The sequence below is a fragment of the Nipponia nippon genome, unplaced genomic scaffold (assembly GCF_047370975.1).
Source record: "Nipponia nippon isolate SJK-2023a ecotype South Korea unplaced genomic scaffold, ASM4737097v1 scaffold_21, whole genome shotgun sequence".
Classification (NCBI taxonomy): Eukaryota; Metazoa; Chordata; class Aves; order Pelecaniformes; family Threskiornithidae; genus Nipponia; species Nipponia nippon.
Window position 1 is genome coordinate 1,405,541 of NW_028262338.1, and position 17,373 is coordinate 1,422,913.

The 17,373-nt window shown below is 55.9% G+C and overlaps 1 protein-coding gene across 6 annotated transcripts in view; it reads left to right on the forward strand.

Moving 5' to 3' along the window:
- The window catches only part of LOC104016577 (protocadherin gamma-C5-like), a 75,150-nt gene that overhangs the window by 24,602 nt on the left and 33,175 nt on the right, over positions 1–17,373 (forward strand). For 2 of the 6 annotated variants that reach the window (XM_087760231.1, XM_087760233.1), the window contains exon 1: positions 5,421–8,026. The exons of 3 other annotated variants lie outside the window; for them this stretch is intronic. In XM_087760231.1, coding sequence (XP_087616357.1) covers positions 5,570–8,026 — 2,457 coding nt within the window. In that variant the 5' untranslated portion in view covers positions 5,421–5,569. Of the gene's footprint in view, positions 1–5,420; positions 8,027–10,508; positions 11,509–17,373 lie in introns of those variants that run through there. One more of the 6 variants, XM_087760239.1, reaches the window with a different exon arrangement.

Sequence of the window (17,373 nt, forward strand, 5' to 3'; positions counted from 1 at the left end):
CTCCTATTCGCACGAGGTGTCGCTCACCGCCGACTCGCGCAGGAGCCAGCTCCGCTTGTCGGGCGGCAGCTGCTGCGACACCCTCCCGGCCCGGCCGCCGCCCGGGGAGCCAGTGCCGCTGCTCGGGGAGGACTCCGCCGCTACCGCCCCGGTGAGTTCCTCTGGCCAGACTTGCTCCGCGGCGCTTCCCTCTGCTGCTTCTCTGCCCTTTCCCCCCCCCCCCCGCGTCCTGTCTTCCGCGTAGGGACAGTACTAGCTCTTCGCAACGGAGCTGTTGCATCATTAGCAAACGGAAGTCTGCGTTATTAGCACGTTCAGGGATCTTCCCGACAGCAATTGTGCTTGAGGAGGAATGTTAATGGCCCCGTGTCTAACTTTTCTGCTCATCGTTTCCACTCTTCTCAGCCTTTATGTTTCTTCATGATAACGTGGAGAGCAACGAAATGTCTTTGCCTTGGTCCATGCTGCCGTCTTTGTGCACCGGGTGGAGGAATGGGCTGGGCAACAACCCGTCCCTTGACAGTGTCTGACTGCCTGTTGTGAAGAGGAAAGAGAATCGTAAAAGTTGTGTCTATTGGAGGAAGTCTCTGGGTGGCTGTGTGTGATGGGCTACTGGAGGAAACGGGAGATGTATTTTGCCGATTTCCCATCTTTTAAGGTTGACTTGTCGGAAAAGGAGCTGGATGTGCCTTGGCTTGAAAAGAGGTGCTATGGAAACAGCCGTAGGAGGGCAGGAGAGGAGAGGTGGAAGGTGCAAGGAAAGATGTAAGGAGGGGGATATTGCCCCTCTGCAGATGTTCACTGATCCAGTCGTTCCTGGAAGACCTCTCTTTTTTTACGTTGAGACTCCTGGTGTTTCTTCCCAGAACAGTAGTGAGCAGAGAAATGTATCTTCCTTCTTCTTACAGAGATGTATAGATATCTGTGTGAAGTCCGTGGTGTGATAGTGGTTTATGAGAAATAGAAATGGTCTGGGCAACTGGCTCTTTGATGACAAATGCTTGCAAATTATGAGAATCAAAGAACACCGAGCAAGTTGCAATGGGTTGCAGATGAGTGCTTTCCTATTGCGTAATGTGTGGGCAGGGTGAAAAATTGTGTCTGTCCAGAGACAGGAGAGGTGAAAAAGTTTGCTGTGGCATAATATGAAATGTCTTAAAGACAGGTTTAAAGGTTCAGTTTATCCTAGTTGTTATATGAGGCCCGCAGTAGTGGTTCTATGCATTTTCCTCTTTTTTGTTGTCCAAGTAATTTTCTTTGAGGAACTGTGGCTATGGTCTTTGGTGTGAGCACCTTTGTGAGCCTCTTGTGGACTTTTTACTAACTAGATACCTTTCTTGTGTACCTTCTACAGGTGACATAATATGAAATGTTAAGCTATGATTCCTTGACTTCTGCAGCTTTTTTTTTTTTTTTTTTTTTTTTTTTTGTCCAGGTGTAAACTGGTAACCCTTTTGACTTTAGAAGATGTCTTATAATTCTTGGGCTGACGAAGCAGTTTGCATCCATACCTTGACAGTGTTCAGCTGTGAAGACAAAGACTTTGATATACTTCTGTTTCCCTAAAATGTCATTGAAGGAAATGCTCTTTCGCCTGTGGATGACATATGACGAAAGTATTGGATATTGTCCTTGGTGTAACTAAGGCTGTGAATGCCAAGAAGTGAGGCTACTGTTGGCTGGAGTTTCGTTCGAGCAGGGCTTTGTGTTTCTATCACATGCCACGTAATTTCTGATTTTGTCTCCTGACCTGTAATACCGATTTTCCTGTCAGTATTAGCTCTTCTGAATGGATGCATTGCATTATTAGGAAACGGAAGTTTGCGTTATTAGCAAGTTCCGATGTCTTCCCGGCAGCACATGTGCTTGAGTAGGATGAGTTTCTCTTGAAATGGAACATTAATGGCCCCATGTATAACTTGCCGTGATGGGTTAGTAATTCGTACTTTTTATGCAGCCTTATTGCTTGTTTCACTACTCGCGTGTGTAGTAGCACATTATCTTATATTGTTTATTATTTATTATCGTTGAAAGCACTGTTTGAGGAACAGAGTACTATGTATTCTTAATAGCAGTACACATTAGAAAGGTTCTCTTCTTTTTTGTGTGCTCCTTACCAGCCAGTGAGCAGTTTTATTTGTAGGATAGGACTGTTACAAATACACAATTATTTTTATCGTGAACAGTGTGTTAGTTGAGGTGTTTTTCTCAAGTCCCTCAAGTCTTTGGTTCACTTCATTGTCACTCTTCCCTTGTAACACAGCTTTCTCATTCAACAGTCGTTATTTAAGATGAATGTAAGCCATTGCTGGAAATGCACGTAGAGCTGTCTGTGCCTGCTTTGGGGTGGGTTTTACTTTCCTCATGTGTGAAAGTTCCTCACACAGCGTGTTCCTCAGCCAGTGGTGACAGCAGTGTCAATCTTGTGTACCAGAATGCAGTGTGTGTTTTCCATGCTGGAGGTACTTCTTCCTCAACCGGGAGAACATTCCCAGGCATACCTGCGAATTCCTTGTTGCTTGTGGGAATGTCCTTTGTTGGGTCAAAAGTGAGCTCCAAGCTCTGGATTGAGGAAGAGGGTGGAAGAGGAGCGAAATCACTTGTTAGTAAGGGCTAAATTCTAAAATACATGTGCGTACGTGAGTAGTGGTTGGTGACCTTGGTGGTGATCCACTGCTGTGCTCTTCCAAAGACAGAGTGGAGTTGAAGAACTGGATGTTTCCAGACTGAATGTTGTGCTTATAGACTCTATAAGCCTCTTCTTAGGCCTTCAAACTATGGGTGAAGTGCTAGAAAGTAGAGGATATTGTCACGGTTTCTGCTGGGGTATGTTACAGACAGCGTGGCACTTCAAGAAATGTCAAGATACTCTTGCTGTGAACCGTTATTAATTTGTGCTTTTTATGTTGCCTTACAGCTTGTTTCATATCGTTCTCTCTCATGTAGCAGCCCTTGATCCATCAATGCTAAGTGTTTAAAATTGATGCAAACGGTGTGTGAGGAACAGAGTAGCATGCATTCTGAATAGCGTTACTGTTTAGAAAGGTTGTTTTCTCCTTCTGTGCTCCTTAGCAGCCGGTGGGCACATCCAGAGTCGTACTGCACCTGGAATAATTTTGTGACAATGACCTTGTTGTCCACGAGAAGCCTGTTCACACAGCAACCTTGTGGCCTCTTCTGCCAAATGAGAGTTAATCTCCGAGGGATCGTTACCAGCCTATGGGCACTTTTCATCTACTTTACTGTTCGTCACCATGTCTTTTGCAGAGAGTGTAGTTAGAGGTGGCCGTGTAGCCAAGGGTGTAGCGACAGTATGTCCTAATGCGTCTAATGCCGATATAATTTTCATGTCTTGCTCGGCAGCATTACTCACAGGATTGGACGATTAGACATACACAGGTATTTTAATCGTGAACGGCTTATTAGTTGAAGGTTTTTCTAAAAGTCTGTCGTTCATTGCTTTATTTATCACTATTGTCTTACAACACAGAGTTTCATTTGACATTAATTATTTGAAATGCATGTAAGCAGTACCTTAGTAATGCAACCACAAACACTGAGGAAGGGCGAGATTCTGCGTAAATACCTGCTCAGTATGGGTAGGTGAGCCTCTCGTATGTATCTCTCCATGTGAAGTAGAGCGTGGCTACTTCTTTGTGAGAATGGTCTTGGCGAGGAGGAGCCTGTTCTCACAGCAACGTTGTGGCCGAGCGATCGTTTGCTAATAACTGCTACGGTGGAAGAAGCTTGTGAAGGAGAAACTGAATCCTGTAGTCCGTGGTTTTGTATCTTTTGAGGGAGTGGCAAGAGTGGCATAACCGAGAAGTGAGTTATCACCAGGACCCAGTGAACGGGCACAGTAGTCATCCATGGATTCATCTCTTGTTTGGAGCCATAGGAGTGTTAGGAAAGTCTGCTGTACCTGTCGTTTCCAAATTTGTGGTCTGTGTATCACTTGCAATTATTCAGCTGGTCATAATGTGCCCTGCTTCCTCCATGGTTATGTACCAAGATTTGTTGGTTTGCAGCGAGTCTTGCACTCTGTGATTTCCTTTGATTGTTGCTGAGAGGTGGTATTATTGTATAAACAAGGCACTGAGGAGGATCAAGTACTTTTTCATAGGTGTTGCGCTCAAGAGGGTTTTATCCTTTCCATTTTCAGACCACCCCACACCTGGAGTGTTCTGAGTATTGCCGGTGCAAAAATACACGTTGCTGTGTTTGTCTCATGGGTAAACTGCCTTCTGTAGTGTTGCCCTTCTGACTTTTCTTCTTGTGACTTCTTTTGCTGTCTTTTGTCTACAAATCTCCTCCTGGGAAAGGCAGCTGACATGTCACATACACCTCGGGCATCACCACGGAGTATACCTCTCCTCTTTAAAACTGTCGGAATAGCACACTGGTAATTGAAGTATCCTGGGAGCATGGGTACCTTTTTGCTGCCCGTCCATGCTCTCGTATCTACTTAGTTACTCCATCCACTGAAGGAAGAAATTTTGAAGAAATGCTTTAATAGGTCTGTGCTCCCGATTCTAGAGACAGAAGTTGTGGTCACCTCCGTGATTTGTAAAACTAGGAGCATATATTGATACTGCTGTTGTAGAGTATAAGGCTTGCCATTTTCTCCCTGTCTCAGTCACTCTGAGAGGTATATAAAATAAAAGTGATATAAACAAGAAGCTCCTCAAAGAAAATGGCGGGTCTGATGCTTTCTTCTACAACCACTTCTCCTCTGAAGTATCTTGTAGCTGTTACTTCTCAGAGCTCGTAGAAATGAAATAAAAGAACTGGCGAAAGACAACCCGCAGCAATAGTAGACGCTGTTGGAATATATCAGACATTTGCTGTACAGTGTACCTGCTTGTACGTACCTGCACTCACCTGCGCTCTGCGGTAACACGTTCCCCACCTAGACTCTTCATTTCCACTCGTGAACAGAGCTGCTTGGTTCGCCTTTCCAGAGGTGGGCGAACTGAAAGCTGACTCTTGCTTTTGGTGGCCGATGGCGCCGACTCCCGGCAGCTGCTGACAGTGCGGCTCGGAGCGCAGAGACCGAAGCGCCGCACGCCATCAGCCGGCTGCGGTACCGGACAGCGTGTCTCCCTTTTAAACGCCTGTGGAGTTGCATCATCAAGTGCTTCTGCGCTTCTTGATTCTAATGAAGGAGAGAGCCCAAAGCTGGATGCAGCCGCAAAGCCCCGGTGAAAAGCCCGGGCCCCTGCAAGCGCGGCCATCAGCCGGCTGCGGTGGCGTCGCGGCGCCTCCGGGTGCCGCTGTTGGCCGACGCGGAACGGCGCGGGAGCCGGAGCCGCAGCCGCAGCCGCAGCCGCCGCCGCCGCCGGAGCCGCCGCAGCGCCCTGCCCCCCAGGCTGCTCGCTCGCACGGCGCCGGCCGGAGCGGCAGCGGCACGGGCAGCAGAGGCGAGAGGCGGCGCGGCGCGGGGAGCAGCGGCGTCCGAGCCGGCGCCGAGATCGCTGCCCGCCGGCGGCCCCTGCGCTCGCTGCGGCGAGTGGCTGGCAGGGAGGGAGGGCAGCGGCAGGAGGGAGGAGCGCGGCGAGCGCTGCCGAGGATGGCGGGCAGGCAGAGGCAGAGGGCGAGCTGGCGGCGAGCAGGCGGGCGAGTGCTGCTGCCCGCTTTGCTGCTGTGCTTGTGGTGCGGGGCGGCGTCGGAGCGGATCCGCTACGCCATCCCCGAGGAGCTGGGCAGAGGCTCGCTGGTGGGGCCGCTGGCGCGGGACCTGGGGCTGAGCCCGGCGGAGCTGCCGGCACGCAAGCTGCGGCTGAGCGCGGAGAAGCAATACTTCGGCGTGAGCGGGGAGAGCGGGAACCTGTACGTGAGCGAGAGGCTGGACCGGGAGGAGATGTGCGGCGAGTCGGTGTCCTGCTCCGTCAGCTTCGAGGCGCTGGTGCAGAACCCGCTGAACGTGTTCCACGTCGAGGTGGCCATCCAGGACATCAACGACAACGCGCCGCGCTTCTTGCAAGATAATTTCCAGCTCGAGATCAACGAGTTGACTTCTCCCGGCGCCCGGTTTTACTTGGGCGTGGCGGAAGACGCAGACGTGGGCAGCAACTCGCTGCAGGGCTACGAGCTGGAGGCCAACGGGTACTTCGCGGTGGAGGTGAAGGAGAGCCAGGACGGCAGCAAGTTCGCGGAGCTGGTGCTGCGCCGCGCGCTGGACCGGGAGAGCGAGCAGAGCCTGCGGCTGGTGCTGACGGCGCTGGACGGCGGCGAGCCGCCCCGGAGCGGCACCGCCCAGCTCTGCATCAACGTCACCGACGCCAACGACAACGCGCCCGTGTTCGCGCAGGACCGGTACCGCGCGAGCCTGCGGGAGGACGCGCCGCCGGGCTCGCTGGTGCTGAACGTCTCCGCCTCCGACGCCGACGCCGGCACCAACGCCCGCATCACCTACGGCTTCGGGAAAACGCCGGCCAAGGTGCTTCAGAAGTTCGTGCTGGACGCGGAGAGCGGGACGATCACGCTGCAGGAGGCGCTGGACTTCGAGGACACGCGAGGCTACACGCTGCTGGTGGAGGCGAGGGACGGGGGCGGTCTGGTGGCGCACTGCAAGGTGGAGGTGGAGGTGCTGGACGTGAACGATAACGCGCCCGAAATCACGGTGTTGTCGGTGTCGAGCCCGGTGCCCGAGGACGCGCCGGCCGGCACGGTGGTGGCGCTGGTGAAAGTGCGGGACCGGGACTCCGGGGAGAACGGGCAGGTGTCGTGCGAGCTGTCGGGCGAGGCGCCGCTGTCGATCGTGGCGTCGTCGGGCGGCTCGTACAAGGTGGTGACGGCGATGGCGCTGGACCGGGAGCAGGCGGCCGAGCACCGGGTGACGGTGGTGGCCAGGGACCGGGGCAGCCCGGCGCTGTCCAGCCGCGCGGCGCTGGTGCTGGAGGTGTCGGACGTGAACGACAACGCGCCGGTGTTCGAGGAGGCCGCCTACAGCGCCTACGTGGCGGAGAACAACGCGGCGGGCGCGCCGGTGCTGCGCGTGCGCGCGCGGGACGCGGACGCGGGCGCTAACGGGCGCGTGAGCTACTGGCTGGCGGGCGGCAGCGCGGGCGCGGCGGGCGCGGCGCCGTACGTGTCGGTGGAGGCGCGGAGCGGCGCGGTGTACGCGCAGCGCTCCTTCGACTACGAGCAGTGCCGCGAGTTCGCGGTGGCGGTGCGGGCGCAGGACGGCGGGGCGCCGGCGCGGAGCTCGACGGCGACGGTGCGCGTCTTCGTGCTGGACCGCAACGACAACGCGCCGCGGGTGCTGTGGCCGGCGGCGGGCGCGGGGGCGGGAGCGGCGGGGGCGGGCGCGGCCCCGGCGCCGGCGCCGGCGCCGTTCGAGGTGGTGCCGCGGTCGGCCGAGGCCGGGTACCTGGTGGCCAAGGTGGTGGCGGTGGACGCGGACGCGGGGCGCAACGCGTGGCTGTCGTACGAGCTGGTGCAGGCGGCGGAGCCGGCGCTGTTCCGCGTGGGGCTGCACAGCGGCGAGGTGCGGACGGCGCGGGCCGTGTCGGAGAGGGACGCGGCGAAGCAGCGGCTGGTGGCCGTGGTGAAGGACCACGGGCAGCCGGCGCTGTCGGCCACGGCCACGCTGCACGTGGTGCTGGCCGAGAGCTTGCAGGAGGCGCTGCCGGAGCTGAGCGACAGAGACGCTGTATCCGAGCTGACGTCTGATCTGAACCTCATTCTTGTAGTGGCCCTCGCTGTCGTGTCGTTGTTATTCGTTTTGACAGTTATTTTGATCATGTTCTTTAAATGCCGATCGTCGAGGAGCCCTCCTGTTTTTATAACTTCTGATAAGGAGCTGTATTCCAGCCTGGGGTCAAACGCACCCTACAACTACTGTAGCAGCACGTTGCCCTTGCCCTACTCCTACGAGGTGTGTTTAGACTCCGAGTCAGGCCAGAAGGACTTCACATTTCTGAGACCAGGGGCGGTAGCGCTATCTGAGCGTCTCCTGGGCGTGGAACCTGGCTTAGGCACTCACTCCGGGAATGCGTCTCCCAGCCCAGAGAGCTCGGCACAGGTGAGCTTCTGTCCCGGGGTTCCTCTCTGCAGACTTGCGTGAATCTTCTTCCCCTGTTCTGCCGTCGAGGATCAGTGGGCAACCGGCAGAACTCAACGTCACCTCCCAGCACACTGCTCAATAGCTGGGGTGTTTGTGTGTGGGTATGTGTGTGATCTTGACTCTTCCTTTTTATCTGCCCAGTCTCATCCGCAAATTGTCGGTTGTGCCCCGAGGAGCGATGCTATGTTGCTAGTACTGCTGTCTGTCTGTCCTAATCAGGGTGCAAGTTTCACCGAGCCGGGGTGGTGGTGTGGACATGGGGTGGAGTGGGGGTGAAAGTGTGGTGGGGTCCGAAGCTGAGACAAATGCTTTTGTCTTGGTCTAGCAACTGCTTCATTTGTTGTTTCTGCCAGATTTGAGCGCTCTCCTGCAGTAACACTGTGATTTCTCCCGGTCTGCTCACTCAGTGAGGGCAGCGACTCTGTAGTCCTCTGTTTTCCCTTCCAGCTCAGTTCTTTTCATACTCTGAATCCCTCAAAAGGAAGATGCTCTGTACACCCGTGACTTAACATTTCCCCTTCGTCTGGGGAGCCGGGGCTAGTGCCTCAGTTCCAAGGCCGGAGCCGAGCAGAGAATGCATTGGGCCCACTGCTGCCACAGGCTCCTCCGGAGCCCTGGCGGAGCCGGGAATAGCGCTGGAGTGAAAGGTTCTGGCTGGGGTTCCCGAAATAATTCCTGGTGCAAGGGAAAGGCGCCTTTCCCCTTAGCTGTCGCGCACTCCTCTCCCTTCAAATGGTGCTTTCAGGAGCTTCGAGGCATCGCCTTCAGTATTCGGGCTTCCCATCAAAATGAAGGAGACATAGTGTCTCCAGATCAGTCAAAATACGAGAGATGGAAATGTTCAGTCTTCCATGCCTTTCCCGAGATCTCTTCGCTGTACTCAGCTCTCTGTTGCTTGCCTGTCCTACTACTGCTGGGATTAAGCAGACAAGGTACTCCGAATACGGTTTGTGTGTGCACTCATATGAAGAGAAAGTCCTTAAGAATTGCAATATGCATGTTAGAGAAACTACTCAGTAAACAGAGTTTAGGAAAAACACGAAATGGGCAGTGGCTGGAAAAAAGATTCAGAGCTTATTTTCAGAGAAAGTAAGTGGCTGAAGACTGTTTCAAGATTTATCTCCAAGAGAGCTGTGGATTTTCTTCTTATTAGATTATACGTAAGAAAGAAAAGTAATTGGGCTTTGGTTGCATAAGGGACATTGGTTGCATGAGGGACATTGGTTGCATAAGGGTTGCATGAGAAAAGAAATCTGCTCCCAGCACTGTGAGTCTGCAGACACGGTTTGTTACAGAAGTGCTTCAAAACGGTCAGAGAGGCATAACGTGTACTTACGTGCAGGATTCAGCTGCGGTGGGTAAAGTGTATAATTTTCTTTCTCAGCCTTTAAATTCCTCCAGAATTAAATTTATTAAAATACGAACAGATGACTAACGTTGGATCTTATCGGTGTGAAGCCTATACTTTTATCACATTCTGTGGAGTGGTGATAAGAACGGTAAGTAGCACTGATACGGTTTATCTTTCGGCAATGAATATTCGATAGGAAAGGAAATAGCTGAGCACGTAGAGAGGAAAGACTGTGCCGACCCGTTTGATATTGTTGACTCTTCATACAAGCGCAGAAATATTGCGTCTCTGGGTGGATCCCGCATGCTCACGGCTGTTGACAGGACTCTGTAGGGCGAGGACATGTAGCCAGAGTCGAGGTCGCTGTCGCTCTGGCGGGTGTCGTGTCTCCCACGTTGGTGCGGGTAATTTGCAGCCCTTCCACAACCCGCTCAGCCACGACAAGCACCGGGTAACAGATAACCAGCTGCAGCATTTCCGAGCCAGTTCTGCAGGGCATGGAGAGCCTTGTCGTTTCTCTCGATAAGCGAATGAACGCTTATCCGGAGTTTCCAGCCCGGTTCTTTTCCCAGACGTCGCCGTCCCTTCCTTATCATTCTCGGCTGCGGGAAGACACCTAGACACTGTGTTTCTCGGCCACAGCCGGGTTTTAACAGGGCTCCTGGCGCTCGCTTATCAAGCTTCCTTGGCTCCTTCCCATTGCACCGTGAGAGCTGAGCAGTTGCACGGGTGACGGACAATGAACGCCGAAATTGCGGTAGTTTTATCCGTATGGGCGCTCGAAACGTCGGAAAACCGACGTATCACGAGTTGTTGTTGACAGCAACAACCCCAAACGCAGGCAGGCAGCCCCGGAATAGGCTGTTTCTCGCCCAGGTACTGCCGGTGCCGTGGTCTACGCGGTGCCGTGACCTGCCGGGCTGTTGCTGCAACGGGAACGGCTTCTGCCCCCGCTGAACCAGCACGTCGTAGACAGTGATTTCCCTGCGTCTGACTGGTGGAAACAGGTACCGGGGAGCAATCTGGGAGATGGCGAGAGCAGGAGGGCGTATTAAACCGAGATTTCTACGATTTGTCGGGGAAGATGCCTGCTGGGAGAGTGGTGGCGGTGGGGAGCAGGAGGGACGATGCTGGTGTGAACCCTGCGGCAGGAGCTGCCCCGCGGGGTGACTGTGTGCTGCGGCCGGAGGAGCTGCTTGTAACTCGGCAGCACGAAATCCGTGTCTTTTTGCCGACGACGCTGCTTCGGTGGCACACAGAGGCGTGACGTCGCGACGCCGTGGCATGTCAGGAAGGGTCTGACCCAGCACTTGGGTGGGCGGGCCGGCATCCCGACGGTCCCGAGGGACGCGCGGAGCTGGCGCATGGTGCCGGCGCTGGTTCGTCCGGAGCCCTGCGTGCCCCGGCCGACGCTCCCCACCCCTCCTCCCGCCCGCTCCACCTCCCCTTCTTGCTCCCGCTGCCTCTTTCCAACGAGGTTTTCCTGGGTGACACCCCCCCTGTTTCCATATCGCCCCTTTTGGCGTCATCCTCTCCGCCAACGCTGACACCTTCCTGCCCGCACACGCAGTCCCCGTGCCCCATCTACGCTGCCTCTGCCCGCGCTCTCCAGCCCGTCTGTCCTTATCAGCTGGGTTTCTCGCAGGGCTGTGCTCTCCCTTCAGGGTCAGCCGGCTTGAGCCCCGCTGCCCCGGGGCCGGGGCCGCCGCACTCCCTCCCCGCGGTGCTCAGCGGGCGGCTGCCCCGCGGCGGGACTCCGGCAGCCCTGCGCTCCGTGCAGTTATTGGCCGGGACTCTGTGTGCCGCTGTCGGCCAATGATGGAGCGGGGGGGAATCTGGCGGCCCGGCCCCGCTCGGAGCCGGGATGAGGCTCAGACGGTCTCAGAGAGAGCCTGGGAGCGAGTCACGGCGGAGCCCGCCAGCAATGCCCGTCTCCCTGCCGGACGCCGCTTCTCGGGGCGCGCTGGGCAGCGGCATGACGGGGCGAGCTGAGGATTTCTAGCCGGGAGGGGGGGCGAAGCGGAGAGCGCGGCCGTCCTGTGCGATGAACGGCGTTGCTGTAAGGAGCCGCGGGGTGACGACGGGGCAGGTACTGAGCCTCTTGCTTTTGCTCGGCGTTTCCGACTGGGTTTCCGCCGCGATTCGCTATGCGATTCCCGAGGAGGCGCGGAGAGGCTCCGCGGTGGGGAACGTGGTAGCCGACCTGGCGCTGGACCTCGGGCGGCTGCCGGCACGCCGGCTGCGGGTGGTGTCCGGCGGCAACAAGAAGTACTTCGGGGTGGATCTGACGAGCGGCGCGCTGCTGGTGAGCGAGCGGATAGACCGGGAGGAGCTCTGCGGTGCGCTCTCTCCCTGCTCCCTCAGCTTTGAGATCGTGGTGGAAAATCCGCTGGAGCTGTACAGCGGCGCCGTGGAGATCCAGGACATCAATGACAACGACCCGGTTTTTCCCAGCAGCCAGGCGAGGCTGGAAATCAGCGAGTCGGTGGCGGCCGGAGCACGCTTCCCGCTAGAGAGCGCGCAAGACCCCGATGTGGGGATTAACTCTTTGCAGACCTACCAGCTCAGTGCCAACCCGCACTTTGCACTCGACGTGCAGACGAGGGTGGATGGAAGCAAGTACGCGGAGCTGGTGCTAGAGAAGGAACTGGACAGGGAGGAGCAACGGGAGCTCCACTTGGTCTTGACTGCGCTGGATGGAGGCAGCCCGCCACGGTCGGCCCACGTGCAGATCCACATTGATGTTGTGGATGCCAACGATAACTCCCCGGTCTTCAACCAGTCCACCTACAAGGCAAGCGTGACGGAAAACACACCCAGTGGTACCCTGGTCACCAGGATCAGTGCGTACGATCTGGATGATGGGCCAAACGGAGACATCGTCTATTCCTTCAGCAGCCACACACCTGCCAAGGTACGAGAACTCTTTGCTCTGGACTCAGCCACAGGGGAGTTGAGGGTCAAGGGGCAGCTGGACTACGAGGAAACGAAGCTGTACGAGATTTACTTACAGGCTAAAGACAAGGGCGTTGTTCCTGGTGTGGCTCATTGCAAAGTGCTGGTGGAAGTTGTGGATGTGAATGACAATGCTCCAGAGGTGACAGTGACTTCTGTGTACAGCCCCGTGCCTGAAGATGCAGCCTCAGGGACAGTTGTAGCTCTGCTGAGTGTAACGGATTTGGACTCCCATGATAACGGTCTGGTGAACTGCTTCATTTCCCCTGGGATCCCATTCACGCTCAGCTCCTCCCTCAAAAATTACTACACATTGAAAACAAAAGCAGCTCTAGACCGGGAAAAAGCATCGGAATATAACATTACTATCACAGCCAGGGACTCGGGTTCACCACCCTTGTCTGCGGTAAAACAGATCCTGGTGCAGGTGTCAGATGTCAATGACAATGCGCCCAAGTCTTCCCAGGACTCCTATGATGTGTATGTGCTGGAGAACAACATGCCTGGCATCCCCATTCTTAATGTGAGCGCCACAGACCCAGACCTTGGGCGCAACGCCCATCTTTCCTATACTATCTTGCAGGGTGATCCCACTGTAGGCCATCTCTTCTCCATCAACCGGGAGAATGGCACCCTCTACCTGCTCACCTCCCTGGACCACGAGGACCAGGTGGAGTTCAGCATGATGGTGCAGGTTCAGGATGGCGGCTCTCTGCCTCTGGCCACTAATGTCTCAGTCAGTGTGTTTGTCACTGACCTCAATGACAATGCCCCAACCGTGCTGTACCCTCACCCCAACACCACTGCCACCTATACTGATGTGGTGGCACCAGGCACTCCTGCTGGGCACATGGTCACCAAGGTGGTGGCGGTGGACGCGGATGCAGGGTACAATGCCTGGATCTCCTATACCCTGTTGCAGGCCACTGACCCCAGCCTCTTCTCAGTTGGGCTGCACAGCGGGGAGATCTTCACAGCCCGCCAGCTCCAGGAGGATGATGCTCCCCAGCACACGCTAGTCATCCTGCTGAAAGACCATGGGGAGCCTGTGCTGTCCACTAGTGCCACTGTCTCCATCTCTGTGGCCGAGATGGTCAAGGAGGTGCTCACTGACCTCACTGATGTGGCACCTGCCAACGATCCCAGGAGGCATGTGACCTTCTATCTCACCCTGGCTGTGATTTTGGTGTCAGCAGCTTTCTTCATCACCATGTTGTCACTGGGCATCTTCAAGTGCTACAAGTGGAGGCAGTCAAAGGAGCTGTTCAACAGCTCCCGGAGCACCCTGTACAGGACACCAGGGCCCTTTCACCACATTGACGCCGTGCGGGGTGGCTTCACACCACCCAACTTCTACCACCAGGTCTATCTCACCACGGACTCTCGCCAGAGTGATATCCTGTGTAAAAAGCCCTTCACTTCCAGCCCCTTGGGGAGCCGCCAGAGCACCATGAGGAATGGTGAGCCAGGGCTGTACCACCAGATCGTGGGCACCGCCAGCCGGCTCCCCACCCCTGCTGAGGTAATGTAGCTCCTTCCTTGGCATGTCCCAGTGCTGGGAACAGCCATGGTTCATTCGTGCCATACACATGGTAGTGGATTGAGGTTGGGAGGAATATCCGGTCATGCCATGCCTCTAAAGAGTGGTTAGCTGTAGCTGAACAGGTCTTTTTTGGAGTCAAGTGAGCCGTCCTGGGTGTCGATGACATTTGCACTGTGGTGAGCAGGATCAAGTGAGTCAGTTTGCTCAGGTTAGTGAACATATGTCTTTTGGATGCAGTTTTGGGTACGCCTTGCGTGAGTAACTGGTGGAGGCTGAGGTCAGCTTGCAACCACTTGCAAATCCTTGGCAGAAAGTTTGCTGCTAATGGTATTTCCTTCCCTTTGCAAAATGAGAGCCGAGGGGAGCACTTGCCGGGTCAGGCACTGGGAGGGGAACATAGCCTCTCTGTGTTGTGCCCTGCTGTGGGCTGAGGAGGTGGTGGTGCAAATGGGGCTGGAAGCCTCCAACTGCCAGTGGGGGACCAGAGTGTCGCTTCCCACAATATAGCATGCAAAGCTGAAGAACGATGCTGGTTCCTCCGTTTGACAGACCGCGGCCACAGAGCAGTCCCTCCCGTCCGTGTCTCACTTCATGTTTGACTCCTGATAGTTCCAGTTTTGTTTCCGTGGAAGTTTTGTGATGATGTTCGCTTTGGGGTGGGGGGTTGGGATTGCAGACTACTCCAGTCGCTTGCAGGGCTCCACTGAGCTGGACTGTGTCTCTAAGCAGGATGGTGAGTCCTCCAGCCAGGTGTTCCTTTAACAACCATATTACAAGCCCTGCACGATTTGTGATATGCTATGTCCGGGTGTTGTTTAATGCCCTGACTGAACAAACTGCAGCCAGGAAGGCGCTTGCGCATGGCAGGCAACTTCTGTGCTTCTTCCCGGTGGGAATTGTGCAGCTTAATTTGAGAGCTTTCAGTTATAGGAATGCTTCAATCCTCAGAGGTGAGGATGGGTAGTGGATCCAGCAGAGGCGGCAGGGGGGGATCTGATGGGTTTCCAAGGTGATTGGTGCTGGTAATATGTCCCTTCCCAGGAGGCCGTGAGCAGGAACGACCGGTTCCTCAGAGCAGAAGGAAGTGAGGTGCAGCGGAAACTGTGTATGGGTGTGGAACTGTGTGTGCCGCCTGCTTGCTGTGGCCGAATCACAGAGAGGCAGAAACCTCTCAGAATTATTTTATGCCTTTTTCTTTTCCTTTTTTTTTTTTTTTCCTCTTGCGTCACTGCTCAGACTCAGCACTTCTGATTTGTGGCAGGTGGGAATGGCTGCAGCAGCTGCAAGAGCAAGTGTTCCTCTGCATTGTGTGGGCTGTGCTACAGCTGGGGACAAGGATGTCCCCTCCACCAAAGGGTCCTGGCAAGATACCTGGGGGGGGTACGGGAAGTAAATGATTTGAGAGTGGGGGTGGAAGGTGATGATAACAGGCAGGTGGTAAGCCCGAGCCCTAGCCATGGCTCCCACCTACTCCCCAGTACTGCACTGGAAAGGCACTGGCAGTGAGAAACCAGCTGGGCTGGCTCTAGGTCCTGGATTTTCAGTCTTTGTGGTCAAAGAAGATCCAGCCCAATGCCATGGACTGTGTCAAGCCTGCAAAGGCTTCACACCTCTTTGCTCTGCAGGGCAACAGCCAACCCCAAAACCAATGCAGTAGGGATGGTGTTGGCCCCATCTGTGGCAGGTGGTGTGTCCTGCCATAAGGGATCCTACCCTGCAGGATCTCCAGTGATCCCCCAGCTCCCTGGGTCAGCGCATTTCCACAGAGTGAGCTCTGGCCCTCTGGAACAGGGACATTGTCTCCATCCTGGACACCCCATACCCTTCCTGCCTTGCCACTGTCCCCATCCCAGGCTTTGGCAGACCCAGGCAACAGCAGGATCCCCCACGTGAAGCCTGTCCCTTGCTCCAGCCCCTTGGTGACCGAGCCACCTCGGGACACTGAGCGGATTCCCCCAGATCATGTGGGCTTCACAGGGGGCTTCTGCTGAGGTACCGCAGCAGCACCAAACCCATTCCTAGGGGTGCAGCACCTCATGTTGCCAGCGGCAACATCTGTCACCCAGCTGTGCTGTCCAGGGCCCTGCCTGGGATGGGGACAGGGCACATCCCAGAGTCAAGGTTACTGCGACAGCTTCCTGCTGGTGGCACCGTTGGAAGCCCTCTGGGAATGAGTACGTCCAAGCAGGTATCGGTCTCTGGGCGCTGGGGAATACACTTGTTCAGCGCTTTGCTGTGTTGGCCCTTTAAGAATGCCTTCTCCTCTCCCCCGGAGCAGGCAGTAGCTGGGACCCGGGCGGTGTTCTGCACCAATCGCGAGGTTCCTTGCTCCGTCTCTCCCTGACTGGCAGCAGGGTGGCCCCGCCCCGTGGCTCTTGGAATGGGCAGGGAGGGGCTGTAGAAGGGAGGGAAGACCCTCGACGGCAGCACCTCCACCGTCTCTGTCTTCACCCCCCCAGATGGTGTCCCTGTCACTGTCCACTGTGTCGGGCATGGGTGCCCCCAGCCTCTCTTGCCTATTCCCCAGGTCCCCTTGGTGCCCGGGTGGTGGGGATGGGCAGGGTCCCAGGCAGGAGCTGGCTCTCCTGCCTGCCACACCGCTGCAGACCCCAGCTCCCCAGGATCTGTGTGCGCCCAAGGGAGGTCAGGGTGGTCTTGAGTGCGCCAAGGATAGGACTCCAGGGCATGACTGTACAAGGCTTCTGCAGGGATGTGAACTGAGCTAGCACCCTGCAGCTTGCTGCCATCCTCTGGAAACAGGGAGAGGGGGAGACTACTGCTCCAATCTCCCCTGGGGAGGCTGAGACCCTTGCCTTTACCCTCTGGCAGATTGCTTGGCTGCAAAGCTGTGTCTGCCGCAGAATTTCAGTATGTGTCTGCCAGGTGGGAGGCTCGGGCCCCCTTCCCAGTCTGACGTCCTGACCTGATGTTGCGATCTGATGGTGGCCTAGTGGGCTTGTTGGCTGGCTCTGTGTGTTTGCAGTGACTCAAGTACTGTGAAAGTTGACCCCTTCTTTGTCCCAGGGTGAGGAAAGGGCATCTAGCTGGGTGTGCATGGGGAGCAGTTGTGTTCTGGCTTTGAATGGCTCACCCATGTCTGCCTTCCCACCTTCTGCCTCTGACACCCATGGGGGGCTGGCAGGGGTGGGCGTCCTTGTCTCCGTGCGAGGTGTCCTGGTTGATGGTGGTACTGGTGGCAGTGATGCCTCACTTACAGAGGCAATCATGGGGTGCAGGCAGTGGCCAAAGCATTAGCTGGGGGGGGGAGAAAAGGGGTGGGAGAAGAGCCCCTGGCACCTCAGGGCTCTAACAAGCACCTTTTCATCAGGCATGAAAAGTCCTTTGGCCCGTGTTCATGACAGCTGCCCTTTGTCTGTGGGCGCAATGTGAAGCCACCATTGTGGAAGGGGGAGCACACAGGGAGGGCTTGTACCTAGCTTCCTGGCTGCCAGGACG